At 44.8% G+C, this 21,799-nt stretch overlaps 1 protein-coding gene across 4 annotated transcripts in view; it reads left to right on the forward strand.

The window, feature by feature from the left end:
* The window catches only part of AFAP1 (actin filament associated protein 1), a 167,503-nt gene that overhangs the window by 93,974 nt on the left and 51,730 nt on the right, over positions 1–21,799 (forward strand). For all 4 annotated transcript variants that reach the window (XM_032254103.1, XM_032254106.1, XM_032254104.1 and 1 more), the window contains exons 6-7: positions 2,770–2,949; positions 20,402–20,497. In XM_032254103.1, coding sequence (XP_032109994.1) covers positions 2,770–2,949; positions 20,402–20,497 — 276 coding nt within the window. The remainder of the gene's footprint in view (positions 1–2,769; positions 2,950–20,401; positions 20,498–21,799) is intronic.

Genomic DNA, 21,799 nt, shown 5'->3' on the forward strand with positions numbered 1-21,799 from the left:
AAGGAAGAATTGTTATAAAGTTCCCTTTCTGAAATGATAAGTGTTTGAGATGGTGGGTATGCTAATCACTCTGATCTGATCACTATACATTTTATGTATCAAAACATCACTCTGTACCCCATAAATATGTGCAGTTACTATATGCTGATTAAAAAAGTTTACATGATTTAGTCAAAAATAAAATTCCCTTTCTGATTCCTTCCATTGTACAATTAGTTGCCTTTTTATACTTATTCGAAATGCAAAAAATCTGAAATGGTAAACATTCATAAAAATCTGAGGTTAATTGAGGTATTTTTTCTTCTTATATTTGCTCAAAATGCAAAAAATCCGAAATGCTAAACTTAAAAGCAAAACATCTGAAATGGTAAACATTCATAAAAATCTGAGGTTAGTTGAGGTATTTTTTTCTTCCTTTTAAGATCAGTTGGATTTTTAAAAAGGAGGGATATATTTCTTATCTGTATACTTCAAAGTCCTGGATTTAGAACAGCAAAACAGAAAGGCCAGGTGTGGTGGCTCAGCCTGTAATCCAGCACTTTGAGAGTTCAGGGTGGGTGGATCACGAGGTCAGGAGTTTGACACCAGCCTGGCCAAGATGGTGAAACCCCATCTCTACTAAAAATACAAAAATTAGCTGGGCATGGTGGCTCCTGTCTGTAGTCCCAGCTACTTGGGAGGCTGAGGCAGAGGAATCGCTTGAACCTGGGAGGCGGAGGTTGCAGTGAGCTGAGATCACGCCATTGCACTGCAGCCTTGGCAACAGAGCAAGACTCCATCTGAAAACAAAAACAAAAAAACAGGAAAGGACTCTAGAAATCACTTCTGAAAAGAGCTATTCCTTCCTTCCTTCGTCAGTGAATGTTTAGAGTCAAGATGCAGGTTCTGGACATGTGCAGTTGCAGCTGGAGTCTGGGTCTGCCACTTTTCAGGCTGCCTGACTTCAGGCAGGTTGCTTAACCAGCTGCACCTCGGTGTCATAATCTGCAGCATGAGCAACCATGCTGATGGAGGTGCGTGAAATGCCTCATGTGACGTGGACGCTCAGCACTTGGTAGCAGATGCTATTGTTGCTAATGACTTAATTCAATAAAATAATAATAACAATAACTGCAAAACACATTTTGCAAATGAGAAAACACTCAGGAAATTTAAGAAACACCTTAGGACACTGATAAATGAGTCACAGATCTGGGACCCAGATCTGCCCTCTTGGACTGTTAGGAGGTGTGCTTTGGCCCCAGGTAATACAGGTCAACAAATGGGGGCAGGGGAAGCTTTGGGCAAGGATTTGATTCTTAGTTTTATAGATAAAGATGAAGCAAGAACCATTTAAGGTAAGTCTCAGTTCTTACCTGAACAATCAAAATCTTTTTTTTTTTTTTGAAGTAGAGACGGGGTTTCACCATGTTGATCAGGCTGGTCTCCAGCTCCTGACCTCAGGTAATCCGCCGGGCTCGGCCTCCCACAGTGCCGGGATTACAGGCATGAGCCACCTCGCCTGGCTGCCAATCACAATCTTTAGAGTGGATGTCAGTTGTGTAGATGGAGCAGCTTGAGTTTTGGATTCTCTAGTCACCTGGAAAGCAGACCTTGGCGGACATTTTTCTACATTATGGATTGATATTATCCTCTTACTAAAATAATTTATGTCTTTCAGAAAGAGGAGATAGGCAGATACCAAGCAATATAGGATCTTAAAGTATCCAGATTATTATATTGTCTCTCTCATGAGGGCTGTGGAGTTGCAACAAATCTAATAGTATATTTTATATATGATTCACATAAATATAAATGCATTTTATATATACATTTAAATAAACATTTATGTTAAATGTGTGTGTATGTGCTTTGTTTATTTGAGACAGAGCCTTTCTCTGTCACCCAGGCTGGAGTGCAGTAGTGTGCTCACTGTAACCTTGATTTCTGGGCTCAAGTGACTCTCCTGCTTCAGCCTCCCAAGTAGTTGGTGCTACAGGTGGGTGCCACCGTGTCCAGCTAATTTTTTATTTTTTGTAGAGACAGAGTCTCGCTAGGTCGTGCAGGCTGATCTTGAACTCCTAGCCTCAAGCAACCCTCCTGCGTAAGCCTCCCAAAGTGTTAGGCCTGAAGGTATGAGCCACCACACTTGGCTTATTATTTTTTTATTTTTTGTTTTTGAGACAAAGTCTTACTCTGTTACCCAGGCTGGAGTGCAGTGGAGCAATCATGACTCACTGCAGCCTTGGGCTCCCAGGCTCAAGAGATCCTCCTGCCTCAGCCTCCCAAGCAGCTGGGACTACAGGAATGCACCACTATGCCTGGCTAATTTTTTGTTTTTGGTAGAGATGGGGTTTATCGATGTTGCCCAGGTTGGTCTCGAACTCCTGGGCTCAAGTGATCCACCTGCCTAGGCCTCCCAAAGCGTTGGGATTACAGGTGTGATTCATCGTGCCTGGCCTGTATTTTTATATGTGTGAATACATTCATGTGTTTGAATGAAGACACTCCACTGGAATATAAACTTTATCAGAGTAGGGACTTTCTGTGTTTGTCGAATCGTGGGATAGATGCTCAGTAAGCTTTTGCTGAGTCAGTGAATGGGTGTACTTTTTCACACTTGGAGGCCAAGTGTCGGTGCGAAGAGCACTGTGTGTGTGAACTGTTCATCTGCAGATGCAGACCTTCAGATGCCTTGCCCGCGCTCACATTTTCATGATGCTAGAGCTTCCTCAGTGTTTCTGTTTGAACTCTCTTATAATATCAGTTGATTTGTTGTGTTGAATGCAGTGCTATAAAAGTTCCAAGGACCAGCAGCCTCAGATGGAACTGCCTCTCCAAGGTTGTAACATTACGTACATCCCGAAAGACAGCAAGAAGAAGAAGCACGAGCTAAAGATTACTCAGCAGGGCACGGACCCGCTTGTTCTTGCCGTCCAGAGCAAGGAGCAGGCCGAGCAGTGGCTGAAGGTAGGTCGTCAGCTATGTTTCACAGCCGGTTCAGTTCCACGTGCCTTTCTGAGATCATTTTAATTTTAATTTTAATTTTGTTCCAGCATAGGTAAGATGGATTAACCCGTATAGTTAGTTTTGTCTTTAATAGCTGAATATTCTGATGACATGGAGGCTAATCAAAAAGCCATGTCATTTTCACTCGTCTTTAAAAGGCAGCTTGTGTCTATAGGCTGCTTCTACGACTTTTGCTTTCATTTTCTACAGTGTCACTTTGTTGTGTCTGCGTATGGATTCTTTTTAGAATTTATTCTGCTTGGGATTTGCTGGGCTTCTGAAATACAGTGGAATATTTCTAAGTTCTGGAAAAAATTTTCAGCCATTTTCTTAAAGGACAGCTTTTCCCCATTTCTCCTTCTCTGAGACTACATTTAAATATATGTTAGACTTTCTCACTGTATTTTACTTCTATTCTCTTTTTGTATTTACCAATCTTTTTTCTTTGTTTATTGAAACAAGGTTTGCCTCTGTTGCCCAGGCTGGAGTGCAGTGGTGTGATCTCAGTTTGCAGCAACCTCTGCCTCCCAGGCTCAATTGGTCCTCCCACCTCAGCCTCCCAAGTTAGCTTGGATTACAGGCACATGCCACTATGCCCGGCTAATTTTTGTATCTTTTTTATAGACAGCGTTTCACCATGTTGCCTAGGCTGGTCTTGAACTCATGAGCTCAAGTGATCTGCCCACCTTGGCCTCCCAAAGTGCTGGGATTACAAGTGTGAGCCATTGTTTCTAGCCCTAGCATTCTTTTTATTTCTTTGGCCTGGTTTATTTTTCTTGTTACCTTCCAGCCCATTATTTCTCTTTTTGGCTGCTTCTAAGCTGCTATGAAATTTATTCCTGTTCACTGGGCTTTGGTTACAGTAGTTGTCTCAGTCTACTTGGACTACTCTGATGAAGTATGATAAACTGAGTGACTTCTTTACAGCAAACGTGTTTCTCACAGTTCTGGAGACTGGGAAGTCCAAGATCATGGCACTGTTCTGTCCAGTGTCTGGCGAGGGCCTGCTTCCTGGTTCACAGATGGCACCTTCCATCTGTGTCCTCACATGGCGCAAGGGACAAGGCAGGCCTCTGGGCCCTCTTTTATAAGGGCACCAGCCCCATTCATGGGGACACCTCCCAAAGGTCCTGCCTCCTAACATCATCATCTTGATGGGCAGGATTTCAGGATATGGATTTGGGGGAATGCGTTCTATCCACGACAGCAGTTTTCAGTCCTAGAGTTTCTAATCTTTTTCGTTTGTTGTGGTTTTAGAGTCCGTTTTGCCTTGTATCTAGAATTTCTAGTTGCTGCTTCTTCAAGCTGGAAATACTACTTTTGCAGTTGTAAATTTCTTTTAGAAATGTCTGCTTGGCTTTTATCGTCATAAATGTCATCAGCATGGTTTTTTTGACAGTAGTTTTTGGTGGAATTTGAACCTGGTTCTGTTGTCTGTTGTGCTGTTCTTGTTCATGTCATTTTTGTCATCTTTGTGCCAGGTTATTTCAAGTTCATGCTGGGCATTATATTTGGGGAAAATTATTGACATAATTTTTTATTACAGCTTTATTAAGTATAATTTACATACTGTAAATTCACCCTTGAGCCTGGGAGTTTGAGACCAGCCTGGACAACATGCAGAAACCCTGTCTCTACTAAAAAATAAAAAAAATCAGCTGGGCATGGTGGCCATGTGGCTACTCAGGAGACTGAGGTGGGAGAATCACTTGAGCCTGGGAGGTCAAGGCTGCAGTGAGCTGTGACTGTGCCACTATACTCCAGCCTGGCTGATAGGAGTGAGACCCTGTCTCAAAAACAAAGAACACTGTACCCATTAGCAGGCACTGCCCATTTGTCACCATCCTGTCCATCTTAGGCAGCTGCTCATCTGCTTTGTGTCTCTAGAGTTGCCTGTTGTCAGCATTTCACAGAAGTGGGCTCTTATAGTACATGACCTTTCATGGCTGGCGTCTTTCACTTGGCATCCTGTTTTCAAGGTCTGTCCATATTGGAGTAGATTTCAGTTCTTCCTTGCTTTTATTGCTTCTTGGGTCATATGCAAGAAATGATGACTTAATCCAGAGTCCTGAAGGTTTACACCTGTATTTTATTCTGAGATGTTGAGTGTTAGCTTTTAAATTTAGATATTTGATGCACTTTAATTTTTGGCATACAGTGTGAGGTAGGGATCCAACTTCATTCATTCTTTTTCACGTGGGTCCCAGTTGTTCCTATGGAAACAATTTGATTCCTAGAACTATGCTTTCTACTACCAAGGAGCATTTCCTCTTGCTTCTCCCACATGCTTGGGGGTGTTAGCACTCCAAAATCCATTTATTTTAAATTCAGGGTTTGAGATTCTCAGAGCCACCTAGGTAACTTTTAAGTCAGCCCACAGTCCATTCAAGGGCAGGCTTATGTTTCTTTTTTTTTGCTCTTAACTCCCAGTTACATTCTGTTGGGGTCCCCATCCTGCTTGTGAGTATTTTGCCAGGGACCCCATCCTTGGCCTGCCCTGGACTGCAGCTTGGATCTCTCTTCCCACTGAGCCATTAGAGGTTCCACCTTGCCCCTCAGTTACCCCCTTGGAGTGGGCAAGGCGGTCCTAGTCACCAGGCTTCCCTTCTGAATTTCCATCGTCTTCTGGATTTTGGCCCAGGAATTGCTCACTATCATAGTAGCTACTTCGTGCTTTTGGGCAGATGCTTCCTGTCTTCTATCTTGCTTTTTTTTTAAAAGAAATTTTTATTTCCATAGGTTATTGGGGAACAGTGGTGTTTAGCTACATGAGTAAGTTCTTAAGTGGTGATTTGTGAGATTTTGGTGCATCCATTACTCGAACAGTATACACTGCACACCCACTTCCCACCCTTTCCTATGAGTCCCCAAAGTCCATTATGTCATTCTTATGCCTTTGCATCCTCATAGCTTAGCTCCCACTTATGAGTGAGAACATATAATGTTTGGTTTTCCATTCCTGCATTACTTCACTTAGAATAATAGTCTCCAATCCCATCCAGGTCGCTGTGAAGGCCATTAATGTATTCCTTTTTATGGCTGAGTAGTATTCTATTGTGTGTGTGTGTGTATATATATACACATATCTATGTCACAGTTTCTTTATCTGCTCTTTGATTGATGGGCATTTGGGTTGGTTCCATATTTTTGCAATTGTGAATTGTGCTGCTATAACCATGTGTGCAAGTATGTTTTTTGTATAATGCCTTCTTTTCCTCTGGATAGATACCCAGTTGTGGGATTGCTGGATCAAATGGTAGTTCTACTTTTAGTTCTTTAAGAAATCACCAGGCCTGGCATGGTGGTTCACACCTGTAATCCCAGCACTTTGGGAGGCCAAGGTGGGCAGATCACAAGGTCAGGAGATTGAAACCATCCTGGCTAACATGGTGAAACCCCGTCTCTACCAAAAGTATAAAAAATTAGCCAGGCATGGTGGCACATGCCTGAAGTCCCAGCTACTTGAGAGGCTGAGGCAGGAGAATTGCTTGAACCCGGGAGATGGAGGTTGCAGTTGGCTGAGATCGCGCCACTGCACTCCAGCCTGGGCAACAGAGCGAGACTTCATCTGAAAAAAAAAAAAGAAATCTCCACACTGTTTTCATAGTGCGTGTACTAGTTTACATTCCCACCAGCAGTGTAGAGGTGTTCCCTGTGCACTGCATCCACACCAACATCTATTATTTTTTGATTATGGTCATTCTTGCAGGAATAAGGTGGTATCGAATTGTGGTTTTAATTTGCTTTCCCTGGTCATTAATGATGTTGAGCATTTTTTCATATGTTTGTTGACCGTTTGTATAACTTATTTTGAGAATTGTTTATTCATGTCCTTGCTCACTTTTGATGAGATTGTTTGGTTTCTTCTTGCTAATTTGTTTGAGTTTGTTGTAGATTCTGGATATTAGTGCTTTGTCAGATGTATAGATTGTGAAGATTTTCTCTCACTCTGTGGGTTATCTGTTTACTCTGCTGACTGGTCCTTTGCTGTGCAAAAGCTCTTTAATTAAGTCCCAGCTAGTTATCTTTGTTTTTATTGCATTTGCTTTTGAGTTCTTAGTCATGAAATCCTTGCCTAAGCCAATGTCTAGAAGGGTTTTTCTGATGTTATCTTCTAGAATTTTTATAGTTTTGGGTCTTAGGTTTAAGTCCTTAATCCATCTTGAGTTGATTTTTATACAAGGATAAAGGTGAGGGTCCAGTTTCATTCTCCTACATGAGGCCAGCCAATTATCCCGGCACCATTTGTTGAATAGGGTGTCCTTTCCCCACTTTATATTTTTGTTGAAGGTCAACAAAGCAACAAAACATAAAGTGGGGAAGTTGGCTGTAAGCATTTGGGTTTATTTCTGGGTTCTCTGTTCTGTTCCATTGGATGTGCCTGTTTTTATGCCAGTACCATGCTCCCTGGGTGACTGTGGCCTTATAGAATTGTTTGGAATCAGGTCATGTGATGCCTTCTTCTGTTTGTTCTTTTTGCTTGGTCTTGCTGTGGCTATGTGGGCTCTTTTTTGGTTCCATGTGAATTTTAGGATTGTTTTTTCTAGTTCTGTGAAGAATGATGTTTATCTTGCTTTTCTCATCGTCATGATCAGGAAGATTGGCCCAAACCACCTAGTCCGTCGTTGCCAGCAAGTACCTGTTGTAAGAAACCAGCTCAGGAGTGGGACACCTGGTCAAACCCTTCATAGTGGCGGGCCTTAAGCCACACAGGTCTCCATCAAATCTTCAGTCTCTTCTGCTGTCATCCGCAGGAAGGCATATGGTTCAGACCCTATGACTAGAGCAGTGGCTCCCGCCACTGTCTGCGGCTGCTCAGGGCACACAGATGCTATCTGTTTCATTTTGTTGGCAGTGGCTGTGGCTCTTCCCACATCTGTATCATGTGGGATATTGAGAGCTTTCTTCCCCTCTGGATGATCCTTCTGGAAGACCTGTGATCAGGAGTTTCTACTGTTGAGTTTACTTAGCCTTCCCAGCATGGAACTTTAATGTTGTTCATCAGCCACCACCGTTACCAGTTTCACTAAAGCCCTTTACACTCACAAGGGACTTTTCTGCCATCATTGTCTCTTAATCCTGAACACAGGCACGTGTAGTTTCATTTGTCAGCTGACAGCCTGTGTCTCAGGTGGGCGAAGTGCTCCCATGATCAATACGTGATCGAGCAGGGAGTCCACGTCAGATTTTCCTGGCGTCACATTTCATTCTCATTGTGTTGGGCCATCTGACTGTTTCTGTTCCCTCTTTTATTCCACATTTCTGTCACCATAGAGCCACCTCTTCTGTAAGAAGGGAATGACAATTATGGAATGAAGTGAAGCTTTCTGTATGATTCTGTTTTCTTCACGCGATCCCATGTTTTTGGTCACCTGTTCCCGTTCTGCATTCCCTGCTTAGCTGTTCCTTAGTGTAAAACCAAGAAAGGCCACTCTGACACTTCAGCTTTTTTCTTTTTCTCCTCTGTCCTTAGAGTAAGTAAAGTGTTTCCTGCACCCTGATGAGCAGCTCCCTTCTTGCTGGTGCTGATGTGACATGAAGTCATCTAGAGTGCCACTGGGAGAGGGCGTAGAGCCGACAGACAGACCAGTAAAAACAAAACTTTCTCAAGATGTCAGATGCTGATGGGGTGAAATCATCTTATATTGCGTTTCACCAGATGGGAGCTACTTATAGATCAGAGGCACTTAGCTAATTATAGAATGATGACTCTATTTATGAACGGAAGTTGATTGCAAGAATTTTTTTTTTTAGCATTTGCTGATTTTTCTTAAAAGGAAAGTAAATAATACAGGGGAAAGTATCTTTTCTAAAGAGTTTAAATTGTTCAATTACTCTACTTGTCCTGTCTGTGGTGTTACTTCCATTACATGTAATGGTACAGACACCTAAGAAGTCTTGATTAGAAAGGAAATTAGATGACAAAACTAGTTTCAAGCTGTTACAGAATTTTAATTACTGTAGACCAGCAGAGACCTGAGATGGGCTAGTGTAGTTTCTTCCAGATACTGTCATTAGAGCTACTGCCTTACCAGAAACACAGAGATTTACAAAACGTAGATTCCCAGTAATTCAGATTCATTAGGGACTTAAGAATCTTTTTTCCCCGTTTTACTTTGTATCACTTTTATATCCTTTTAAGGTCTAAAATGCCACAGATTGAACTGAAACATGCCTCCCCTATTTAAGTCTCTCTCCCTTCCCGAAGGCGACTTTTATCTGTATTTGGTCTTTATTATTATCTTGGTATGCTTTTAAAAAAATGCTTTCACTTCTGTAATCACAGTGCTTTGGGAGGGCAAGGCAGGAGGATCACTTGAGGTCAGGAGTTCAAGACCAGCCTGGGAAAAATAGCAAGATGCCATCTCTATAAAACATTAAAAAATGAGCCGAGCATGGTGGCACAGCCTGTAGTCCCAGCTGCTTGGAAGGCTGAGGCAGGAGGGTCTCTTGAGCCCCAGGAGTTGAGGTTACAGTGAGCTATGACTGGGCCACTGTACTCCAGGCTGGGTGACAGAATGAGACCCTGTCTCTAAAGATTTAAAAATAAAAGAACTTTTGCTTACATGTATATACACCCATTCATGATAAATGATACTTTATTCACATTTTAGAATTTCTATGTAAATTCCACGTACCCTTCAAACTCCACGTACACTGCAGCTGTTTTTTTTTTTTTCACTCCGAATCATTCTGCTTCTGATGGCCACTTTGTGTGCTCATGGGCTGTTGCTACTGCAGGCTGAGTTGCTGTGAGATCTTCCAGCACGTGCCCCACGGCCTCACTTTTCGTGTCTTCTCTGGGACGCACGTGTGCCATTGGAATTGCCGTATTTAGTATGTGCACACCTTGAGCATCACTAGATTCTGCCAGATTGTCTTCCAAGGTTATTCGTACAATTCTCCTTCTCCCAGTGGTGGAGGAGAGTCCTATTTTGTACGTAGTCTTTCTGAGTTTCCTTGCACATAGGCAAGAAAAGAGCAATACAGATTTCATCTGCCCCACCCCTCCCACCACCAATAGAAAGGGTGCAACATTTGGGACTTTTTTTCTTTTTGCCTAAGCAAAGTATCTTGGAGATTTTTGCAATTTAGGGAATAGAGGTACTTCCTCTTTCTTTGTTACAGGCTGTGACATTTTATTTTATGAATAGACCATCCTTCAAAATAAAATAGTCTGTCTCCCATTTATGGACATTGGGTTGCTTTCAACCTTTTGATTTGACAGATCATTCTGCACTAGATAGCCTTATGCTCATATCATCTCACGCTTCAGTGTGTAGGCTGAATTCTCAGAAAGAGCGATCACTTCTATGAAGGTTATAGGCGTTCGTATTATAATTTTGATTTATAGCTAAGGCACTCTTCTGGAAGGTTTACCAATTTTTTCTCCCACCAACAATATATCAGAGTGCCTTTTCTTTCTGCAGCCTTGCCAATAGAATGTGTTAGCCGGCTTGTGAGTTTTTGCTAGTCTGATGGGGAAGGATGGTATCTCAGTCTGGTTTACATCTACACTCCTCTGATTATGAATTACATTGAGTCTTTTTAATAGGGTTTAAGAGCTACAGTTGTGTTAATATTTCTGTGAACTGTGTTTATGTCCTTTTTTTGTCTGTGTTCTTTGCTTACACATCTATTTTAAGGAGTTTCCAGATGACTGAGGCAAAGCCAGGTTTGGTCATCACTACCCTTGCTCAGCCTGCCCATTTCCTTTTAAGAGGAGGCCTCAGGGAAGCGGTAGGATGTCAGAGAAAATAAGTCTTTTTGTAGTTAGACAGGCAGTTAGGGTAAATGCCATTCCATAGCCACTTTGAGTTACGTTTTACTTGATTTTTATAATTCTTAAGTTTAATGTACTATAACATAGTCAGGAAAAGGACTTGTGAGCTAGTATTGTGTTGAGAGATAGGGTATTCATCTTTTCATGCTGCTACGAAGAAATGCCCAAGACTGGGTGATTTATAGAGGAAAGAGGTTTCATTGACTCACAGTTCCACATGGCCAGGGAGGTCTCAGAAAACTCACAATCATGGCAGAAGGGGAAGCAAACACATCCTTCTTCACATGGCAGCAGGAGAGAAGTGCCGACAGAAGTAGGAAAAGCCCCTTATAAAAATCGTTAGATCTCCTGAGAGCTCAGCCACTGTCAGGAGAACAGCATGAAGGTAACCGCCCCCATGACTCAACGACCTCCCACTGGGTCCCTCCCATGGGACATGCAGATCATGAGAACTACAGTTCAAGGTGGGATGTGGGTGGGTCACAGCTAAACCCTATCACACAGTATAGGTAGGGCACACACTGCAGTCAGACTCTTGGGACTGTGACCTGAGCCCCAGCCGTTAGACACTGTGTGTCTTGGACAAGCTACGTGACTTCTCAGTGCCTCTGTTTCCTAAGGGAGGCATGCTCATGGAGTCTGCTTTGTAGAGCTGTTGTAAGGGTGAGATGCTAAGACGCAGTGTTGAGGATGGCGGAAAGAGGTCATGAGCATGTGCGTAAGTATAAGCTGCTGTTCCTCTGCCACCACCTCTGTGTCTCAGCACGCTCTGCACACGCCCGCGGAAAACAGGCTGGGCAGCTGGTGACGGACGGCAGGATGTTTTCAGGGGCAAGAACTGGACTTACATCACCGCTCTCCTTTGGCCAAACTGGGGGGGAGGCTGAGAGTCAGAATCTTCCTGTGTCCGCTGAAAGAAGAAACAACGTGGTGAATAATCTCTCTCCTATTTCAAAATAAACTAAAACACCCTACAACCATCTTGAGCAGCTTATAGGAAAGACGCCTGAAGGAAATCAGGTGGACAATTGAAAACACTGCTTCCCTTTTCTCACCAGGATGTACCAGAGTCCTGGTGCTGGTGTATCCCAAGCTCACGTAGCCAGCCAGGCGGCATGGTGGTGACACTGTAGGGGTTTCTGGGGCATCTTGTGGTGTCAGGCAGCCCTGGGTGAACACAGAGTGGCTTTATGTGCCATCAAGTACCATAGTGGCTTTGCCAGAGTTCTCAAGGGAGAATCACAGTACATTTACTGTGTGTATGATCCTTTGCAGAACCTAACTCCTGTGGACACACACGTTTTAAGCCATGTCTTTAATATTCACCCAGGTGAATTCACCTTCAGGTGCCCTTCATTTTCTCCTTAAGAGTTCGGCGTTCATTCAATTTCATTTCCTTTTACCCCAAAGAAGTTGTTAAAACCAAATTTTAAAAAAACTTTTTTTTTTTTTTGTACAGCAGATCTTCTGGAAGTCAACTCTTGCAGCCTTAGCTGTCTGGAAGGGTCTTCATTTCTCCCTCTCTCGGATGAGACAACACCTGTCCTTTGTGTCCATTGGTCCTCTAGTGTGGCATGTCCTCTCCCCGCCGCCGCCTCTTAAGATTTGTTCTGCACATCTGTTTTTCAGCAGTGGACTGTGAAGGGTCTTGGTGTGGTGGTGTGGGTTTTTTCCTCGGGGTTGGTTGTGCTTCTTTGTTCTGTGGGTTGATGTCTCTCATAAACTTCACTTTGGGAAGCTTTTCTCTTCACATATCTTTTCTGCCTCACTTTTTTCTCTCCTCTCCTTTTTCTTTTTGAGACGGATTTCACTTTTGTTGCCCAGGCTGGAGTGCAATGGCATGATCTCAGCTCACTGCAACCTCCCCCTCCTGCGTTCAAGCAATTCTCCTGCCTTAGCCTCCCGAGTAGCTGGGATTACAGGCATGCACCACCACACTTGGCTAATTTTGTATTTTTAGTAGAGATGGGGTTTCACCATGTTGGTCAGGCTGGTCTCGAACTCCTGACCTGAGGTGATCTGCCCGCCTGGGCCTCCCAAAATGCTGGGATTACAGGTGTGAGCCACTGCGCTCAGCCTCTCCTCTCCTTTTGAAGTTGCATCTGTAGGTGTGTTGACACCCTGTTCTGATTTCCTTCACTCCTTCCGTGGTTCAGCTTGGGTGGCTACTTCTGTTTACCTGTCCTTGGGCTTACGGGTCGTCTCCTCTCCTGTGGGCTCTTCAGTCCACCTGATGAAGTCACCTTTTCAGAGATCCATTTTTCACTTCTAGCATTTGTTTCTTTCTTTTTGAAATAGTTTCCATCTCTGCTGAAATCCCCCATCTCTTTGTCACTGGTCTTTATATTAGCTCTTTCGACGTTTTTATTGTGGTTATTTTAACATCTTTGGTCATTCGAATATCCGGCCACCTCTTGGGCTGCCTCTGTTGAATTTGTCTCAGGAGTTTCCAGGACATTTCACGCATTTTGAAGAACAGTAGACTGAAGAGAGTCCTGTTTCCCCAGAGAAGGGCTGCCCCTCCTCCTTGCCTGCTCCCCGTGCAGCCTGTGCCTGGCTCACCTGCAGGTGGGAGGGCCTGCCCGGTTGCAGCTTCACCCTGGCTCACTCCACTACTGCCTTGTGAACCGTTGACGTGTTGGATCAGGAGTTTCCTATCGGCATGGCATGGCATGGGACCCAAGACCCGTGGTGAAAATCTGAAGATCTCTTCTGTGTGCTACAGACAAGCGCCAGCTTTCTAAACCAGCTCAGCCAGCTTTGTGGCTTGCTGAGGTGGTCTCTTTTCTCTGCAGCCTTGCCTCTGGCTTTTTGTGCCTTGGGAGAAATCCCTCTGTGCTCTGCTCTGTCTCCAACTGTGGATGTTCTTTACTCTTGGAAGCCTGAGCCTCTTGGAAGCCTTGAGACCCTGGAGAGAGTTGGCAGTGACTGTGGACCCGTTCTGTCACTGGGGTGCCATGTTGTAAACAGGTATACCAGCCCACACGGTAAGAACTTGGCTGGCTTCTCCCGTCCCATGTATGGTGGGTCCCCCTTCACCCACCATGCTGTCAGTTACAAGGGGGCCTGTGGGTCACTGTCTTCCTACGAAGGACCCTTCACTTTTAGGGTTTAGTTCATTGAGGTTTTTTGTGTCTTCATCGCTCAGAAGGGTTCAGATGTACTAGGACTGTTTTTTAGTGTACCCACTTGTTTCATTTGTCAGGGTGGGAGTGATGGTCTTGCGTGCTCTTCTGTATGCTAACTGGAAGTCAGCATGCCCTTTGCCGCCTTTCCTTCTTCATGGGGCTTGCCAGAGGTTTATCAATTTTATTAGTTCTCTCAAAAATTTTTTTCTGGGGAAAATGTTTTTTTTCTTGTAGCATGATTGATTGTTTCCTACTTTATGAAGTTCTTTTCTTTATTATTTTACTTCTGGTTTTTTTTTTTTTTTTTTTTTTTTGGCTAATTTGCCGTAATTACCTCAATGTCTTGAAGTGCACACTTAGATAATTGTTTTTTTTCAGACTTTTTTTTCCTTACACATGCATTTAAGGCTGCATGTTTCATTCTAAACACAGTCTTAACTGCATCCTCTGTGTTTTGATACTTTGTGCTTTTATTATTTAGTTCAAAATCTTTTCTGATTTCTGTTGTGATTTCTTCTTTGACTAATGGTTTACTTGGGAATGTAGTGCTTACTTTCCAAATATTTGATGATTTTAAAATTATTTGTTTTTAATTTGAAAGAAGTCAGTGTTATCATTATAGCTCTTTATTTCACCTTATAAAGGCTACATCTTGATGACTGAAGTAGATTTTTTTTTAAAAAGCTGTAGAACTGCAGCCTAAAAGAACCACTCTTGCTGAGCTGAAAGGTGGTGCACTAGAGCGATGGAAAGGGGCAGAGAGCCTGCCAGCGTAGGGTGTGTTCCTGGACTACCGTCAGCTCGTTGTGCTGTTTTGGGGCAACAAAACCTTTCCCATTTATCAAGTGGAAATAAGTATCAGAAATATCAAAGAGGTAGAATGAAAGCATGATATAAATGCACTCTTAAAACTGTAATAAACAGCTAAAATATGAAGGATACTGTTTGTATTATCTCTTAGGATTAACAGCTCTCTAACGTGAATTGTTTTATAATACAATACCAAGTCTTTTATTAATATAAACTGCTATATATTCCATGTTGTTCAAAACTGATGAACCAGACTTTCAGTGTTTTGAAACACAGCTTTGGAAAAAATCTGTGTAAATTTATATTCGTAGATTGCATAGTGGTCACATCAGGGCTTTCAGGGTATCCATCACCCAAATAATGTACTGTACACTGTACCCATTAACCCATTTCTCACATCCTCCTTCCCCCTCTCCCTCAGCCTCCCCAGTGTCCATGAACCAGATTCTCACATCCTCCTTCCTCCCCTCCCTCAGCCTCCCCAGTGTCCATGAACCAGATTCTCACCATCCTCCTTCCTTCTGCTCCTTCAGCCTCCCCAGTGTCCATGGACCAGATTCTCACCATCCTCCTTCCTCCCCTCCCTCAGCCTCCCCAGTGTCCATGAACCAGATTCTCACATCCTCCTTCCTCCCCTCCCTCTGCCTCCCCAGTCTGCGCTGGCTGTCATTCTCCTCTCACCATTCATGTGCACACATTATTTAGCACCCACATGAGTGAGAACATGTGAGATTTGACTTTCTGTGAATCATAATTAACGTAACCATTAAAAATCTTTAATGAAGCAGCACACGCCCTTTGTCAAGTCTAAAAGAGCCATGAGAACTGTGTTTAACCAGTGCATGACTTTGTCAAGTCTAAAAGAGCCATGAGAACTGTGTTTAACCAGTGCATGACTTTGCACATACTTACGCAAGAATTACTGCCAAATTTGTTTCTCCTCTCTGTCTGCAACTTTCATTACTAGCAGTTCCTGCCAGAATTAACTGACTCTCTCTCTCTCTCTCTCTCTCTCTCTCTCTCTCTCTCTCTGTGTGTGTGTGTGTGTGTGTGTGTGTGTGTACACAGATGCTGAAAACATGAGCCTTTATGTAGGGGTCAAACAGAAGACAGGAGCCAATATTCCCAGAAACGGAGTGGTCAGATTTCCTTAAAGAATGTGCAGAGATTGTGTTTCTGGAGTTGAGGGCTCAAATTAAAAGCAAACAAAAATGCCACAAAACATATAACAATTTGTTTTTTGGAGGGTTCGTGATTCTGAATTTGGATCCAGTTCTCTTAAATACACATTGAACCTCTCATAGCCATGGCTCTTCAAGTAGAATTGTATTATTAGAGACCTCATTTATAGCTGTTCAAAGAATTGGAGTGATCAATGCTTGACTTACTACTTGTGACTTAACTCTGCTGCTGCAAGTTGGCAATCAACAGAGATCCAGAGTAGAAAGACAGTTACATGAGACTAACCTGATCTCTCCAACTGGCTGAAAACATTTGTGGAAATAAAGACTTGTGTCTGCGGATTGATGTTTTTAGCAATGCCTTTCTTTGTGCCTTGGACATAGTGATTATCCAGTCTGGGGAAAGATAGTCCCATGAAGCTGGGATGCCATGAGCAACCCCCTCGCTGGGCCCCAGGTTGGTCCTGGGCCTGCCCTGGGTGGCTGAATGCGATGCTCCCAAACACTGTTGGAGGCGCTGTTATTCTCCTGGGGAATGTGAGTTCTAGCTGGGAGAGAAATTAATTATTGGAGGGCACACGTGGCTTGTTTGTCTATGTTCCCTGTTCTAAGCATTGAGATTATATGGGTGGGTGTACCGGGAAAGGCTTCTTGGAAAGGCGGTTCCATGAGTGGCTTTGATCCTAGGCGGCATCGTCTGTCTGCTGGAAAGTAGGACCTGACAGGAACAGAGGAGGGATGGGGACACTCCCGGGACCAGGCGAGTCTGCCAGGAGCTTAGCCAGGGTGTGTGTGTGTTAGGGTAGGGCTGGGTGGGGAAGCGTGTATGTGCCAGATGGCTTTTATCTACTTGCCTTTAAAAAATACACAACACAACCTTTTCCCCTTGAGGATTTTAGAAATCAGTGCCAAGGCCTGGGGAAGCTTGGTCATCAGGCTCTACTTATTTTAGTGATGGCCTAAGTTTCTTTCCTTCTGCTTTTCTCTTTCCTTTTTTTTCCTTCATGAAATCTTAATTCCAATTTCTTTCTTCAGTCCCTCATTTTTTTCCCCTTTAATCAAACTTTCGGTGGCTGTTTTGAAGTAGGCATTGGGAACACTCCTCCTATGAGCATGAGCACATCTTAGTGGGAGACACAGCCCTCTGTGGCCTGCTCTGAAGAGGAGCATGTGGCTGTCTGTGGGCACGTGTGGAGCGGGAGCCCTGCTTCGTGGACCACACAGAAGGGCCAGAGCAGGCTTCCCAACAATGGGAGACCTCAGCTGAATCGTGAAAGATGAGTTCTATTTAGCTATTAAAAAAAAAAAAAAAAAAAAAAGCACAACTCCTTTGGAAGACACCGTTCACACAGCCAGCCCCCTCCACCCCACCCAAGAGGCTGCTGGGGATAATTGGAGTAGTGCTGCCAAAGACGTGTGTAGAGTCTTCCCCCATGGAAAAAGAAAAGAAAGAAGGCAACCTTTTTTTTTAATAAAAACATTTGCCAGAGATCATGGGTTTTGGCAGGTTGCGTTTTATAGCGTACAGCCTTTTAGTGTAAAATGAAGAGCATGTCAAGTTCAGGTGTATTTGTGTCATTGAAGCACATTTTATTTCACACCATTAAGTGTAATGGTGGGAAGAGCTCAGGCTTCCTTAATGCCAGGGGAGAAACGCTGGGCTGGATACTTCGCATTTGCTTTATCGTTTAGTTCTCACAGTGACCCCCCAGGTGTTATTTTGTGCGTATTACTGAGGAAGGAAGGAAGGCTCCGAGAATACATCGCTCAGCTTCACATAAGCAGCAAGTGGTCGACCTGGGGTTGAAACCCAGGTGAGTTTGACATAGAAGCTCAGGAGTTTTCTTTTCTAGGGAAAAGAAAGAGTCTTGTCCGCAAATCAAATACAAATTTGCCTTGCCGATTGGAGACTTAACGATTACCTTAGGGCAGGTGAGGGAGTAAAGACCGAGAAAGCAATTAGCATGAAAGTGAGAGAAACAGGAGAGATCTGACCCACAGATCACTGCACTGAGGGTCCCGTTTTGTCCTGCTTCCACACCCTGCCTTAGCAGAGGACACAGGACAGCCAGCTCTCCGGGTCTCTTCTTTCGTTTTCTTTTTCTCCTTTGTAGTCTCCACTGTGGACACCACTCTATTGTTTTTCATGAAACAGCTGGGCAGCAGAATGGCTGGAAACACTATCGTGGTCTCTTGTCAGGCCTTGGATTGAATCCCAGCACCAGCACAAGCCAAGGGGATTTGGATATGTCTGTGGAGACCCAATTGCAAAATTATGACACACATAGCTGGGACTTTGCTGTTTCTTTCTTGCCCAGAAGCAGCTTGGGTTTAACTGAAATTGCAGCTTAGTCCCAAAAAGAGTAGAAGACATTTTGAAAGATTTGCCTGCTAACCTTTCAGTTCTAAGACTGTGACTTTCACAAGTGCTGGAACCTTGTCTGTCTCATTTTCTGCACCCCTCTGTGTCCAGAGCCAGGCCTGGATGTTGATTAGCTCAGTAGGGGTTGGAGAAACACCTACTGCAACAGTGGGGCGGTGACTGCATGCAGCGATGGCTGAGAAGGCCCTGTGCACGGAATCCTGACCTGCAGGCCCACAATCCCTGCATCTGGAAGACTTGTGCAGAGTCATTTTTGGAGCTCTTATCACAAATCATAAAAGTGCTCCCAGTGATGATGGTGTTGCTACCATGGTTTGGACGGAAACGTGCCGCATGCTGGCTTAGACGTCTTCCATAGTGGGTCTCACTGTCTCAGTTTAACGGCATTCCTGCCAGACAGGCAATCTTGACACCCACTCCCTCGCTAGGGAGGGACCTGAAGCTCTGAGAGAGTGAGTACTTTCCTCCAAGGCCACACGGCTGGTAACAGGTGTTCTTACTGAGAAGGTAGACTCCATCAGACGGGATGTGCGGGCCTCTCTGCCTCCACCCTCTTCCCTCCGCATCCTCACTCTGCCTTCTGTTAAAATGGACGTGTCCTTCAACAGGAGAAGGAACACTTTGGAAATGCCTTCCTTTGCGCCTCTCCTCCTCCACCCATTCCCCGCTGCAGTCCCTCCACTTCCCTGTGGAGTCATGGCTCTCTCTCCCTCTCTTTCTCTCTGGGCTCATCTCCCTCCGTGGAGCTCTCTTCTTCTTCTCCTTGAGGGCTGTGCTCTCCTGGTTTTCTGCCTGCTTTCCCGTGCCTTCTAGCTCTCTCCTTCAACTCTACTAAACACTGACGGGCTCCGGGTCCTCCCTGATCTGTGTTCTATGTCTTGCCGTCTTCCCCGGTAAACTCATCTAGTCCAAGGTGGTGAGAATCATCTTTTTGCCAGCAGCTCCCAGTTTATTTCTAGCTCTGACTGGAAGCTTGCTGTTGACTCCAAACTGGGTTCTCTCCACCCAGCCCATTTCTCTGCCCAGTCTTCTTCTGAGTAAATAGCACCACCCAGTTGCTAAGAATCCAGGAGCCACCTTGGAGTCAGCTTTTTCCCTCAAACCCCGTGTGCAATCCAGCAGGGCCTGGCGATTCTCCCTCGGGCACCTCCTGACTCCCTTTCAGTCCTTCCGTCTTCACCGGGATCACTCCAGCCCATGCTGCCGCCTGCACAGCTACAGCCATGGCCTCTAATGGGTTTCCCTGTGCTTCGCTGTTGTGCCTGTGTAGTCATTTATTCCCACAGCAACTAGAGTGCTTTCTGCAGCCTTGTAACGATTGCAGGCCGGTTGTGCTTCAGGCCCTGTCACAGGGCAGTTAATCCTCAGAAGGTGGGTAGTGTTGCACCTGCGCTTTGCAGATGGGGAAGCTGAAGCGCAGAGCAGTGCATTGATTTGTCCAAGGTTGAAGCTGGGGTTAAACCCAGGCGGTAGGTCTTGAGTCAGTGCTCTTGAATCTGGTCCCTCATCTCCTTGAAATGCCCCCAGGGCCTGTCTTCTCCTGGGCCTGAAGGCTCCTACCTGCCCCCGCCTCATCTCCTACCACGTCCTCCCTCTCCCCTCCTGCCACTTTGCACTCTGGGTTGTTCGCAAGCTCTTCATATCCAGCACAGCGACTTTTCCCCAGCTGTTCCTGCTGCCCAGAGCCCTTCCCTGCCACTTGTTCGCACGGCTGGACGCTTCAACGTGGGTGCGTAAGGCCCCCAGGTCTCTTGATGTAAAGTAACCCCCCACCATCTTTTATTCTTTGAAGCACTTACTGTTGTCTCATGTTGCCGTCATTCTTTTGGTGACCTTCATTGTTCATGGCGATGTATAAATTCTATGGAATGAAACTCTATGCCGGCGGGAAATGTAGATGCATGTTCCACACCCTGTGTCAGTACCAGTGTTGATAGACGCTTGCTGAGTGGATGTGTGGGTGAGTGAACAAAGGAGTAGCTGGCACCCTGGAACTCAGAGCCAGGTGCTGTTGAGCCTGTGAATTTCCCTACTGTGCCATGTGCCTCCGTCTATACAATTCATGGTTCAAGCCTTTAAGTGTCTCTGCCTTTGGGCATACTCAAAAGGTGTCTGTCCTTTTTTATAGGTGATCAAAGAAGCCTACAGTGGCTGTAGTGGGCCCATGGACTCAGAATGTCTTCCTCCACCCAGCTCCCCGGTGCACAAGGCAGACCTGGAGAAGGTAATGACGTTGCTCTTGCTGGGGATAGTCACCTCGCAGTGGATTTAGGTCTCCTTCAAAGTTTGATAACATTCTCTGAGAATTTCTGGTGGGCGGATCACGAGGTTAAGAGATTGAGACCATCCTGGCTAACATGGTGAAACCCCATCTCTACTAAAAATACAAAAAAATTAGTGGGTCATGGTAGCACACACCTGTGGTCCCAGCTACTCGGGAGGCTGAGGCAGGAGAATCACTTGAACCCAAGAGGCAGAGGTTGCAGTGACCCGAGATTGTGCCACTGCACTCTGGCCTGGGCGACAGAGCAAGACTCTGTCTCAAAAAAAAAAAGAAAAAAGAAAAAAGAAAAGAAAAAATGCAATCATGCTTCCCATCCTTTTAACTGCCTGCTTTGTGCTAAGCTTGAGGTAGTCATTTTACAGACTGTGTAGTTAGTTTTGTTACTTCCAGCTGCAGATGAAAAAATGGATTTAAAGCTGTGAGGGCCTTGTTCAAAGTCACATAGCTATTAAATGGCAGAGCTGAAGTCTGAAGGCAAGCCTGTATACTTCTGGAATGCAGCAGGCACTTCATAAATGTACTTTCCAGAGTTCGCCGCCTCCCTTTTCTTTGCACTCTTGTTGCTTGTTGGAAGGCAGAGGAGCATAGCAGTGGACGGGGAAGGCCTGTCATCTGTACACCCCTTTTTGCCAGGAATATGTAGAGCCCATCACTGTTCCACCACAGGCCCCACTCTGACTGCACTGTGTTTGTCTAACTATGACTGATGTTGTTTCCTTGGCGACCCCTGGCTTCCTGCCATGAAACCTGCTGGCAGCTTGTGTCCCAGGGGCTTTCTGAGCCCTCCCTCTCTAGCCCCCTGCCAGTGCAGAGACAGAGATCCTTTTTTGTCTGTTTTTGTGTGAGTCAGGATTCTCCAGAGGAACAGAATTAATGGGATATATGTATGTAGAAGCAGATTTATTATAAGGCATTGGTTCACATGCTTATGGAGCGTGCAAGTCTGAAATCTGCAGTGTGGGCCACAGCAGGAGACCCAGGAGAGCCGTTGGTGCGGCTGCAGCCTGCAGGAATTTAAGGAGAAATCACTGGCTCAGAGAGGCCAGTGGTTTTGTTCCATCGAGGCCCTCAACTGATTGGATGAGGCCCACCCACATTATAGAAGGCAAGCTGTTTACTCAGAGCTCCCTAATTCAATTGTTAATCTAATCCCCAAGTGCCCCCCATATTGACACATAAAAGTAACCATCGCAGTCCTCCTCCTGATAAGGAATGGAACAGGCTGTTTTTCCCCGGACTTTA

This window comes from Sapajus apella, unplaced genomic scaffold (assembly GCF_009761245.1).
Source record: "Sapajus apella isolate SASKATOON/1434 unplaced genomic scaffold, GSC_monkey_1.0 scaffold85, whole genome shotgun sequence".
NCBI classification, from domain to species: Eukaryota; Metazoa; Chordata; class Mammalia; order Primates; family Cebidae; genus Sapajus; species Sapajus apella.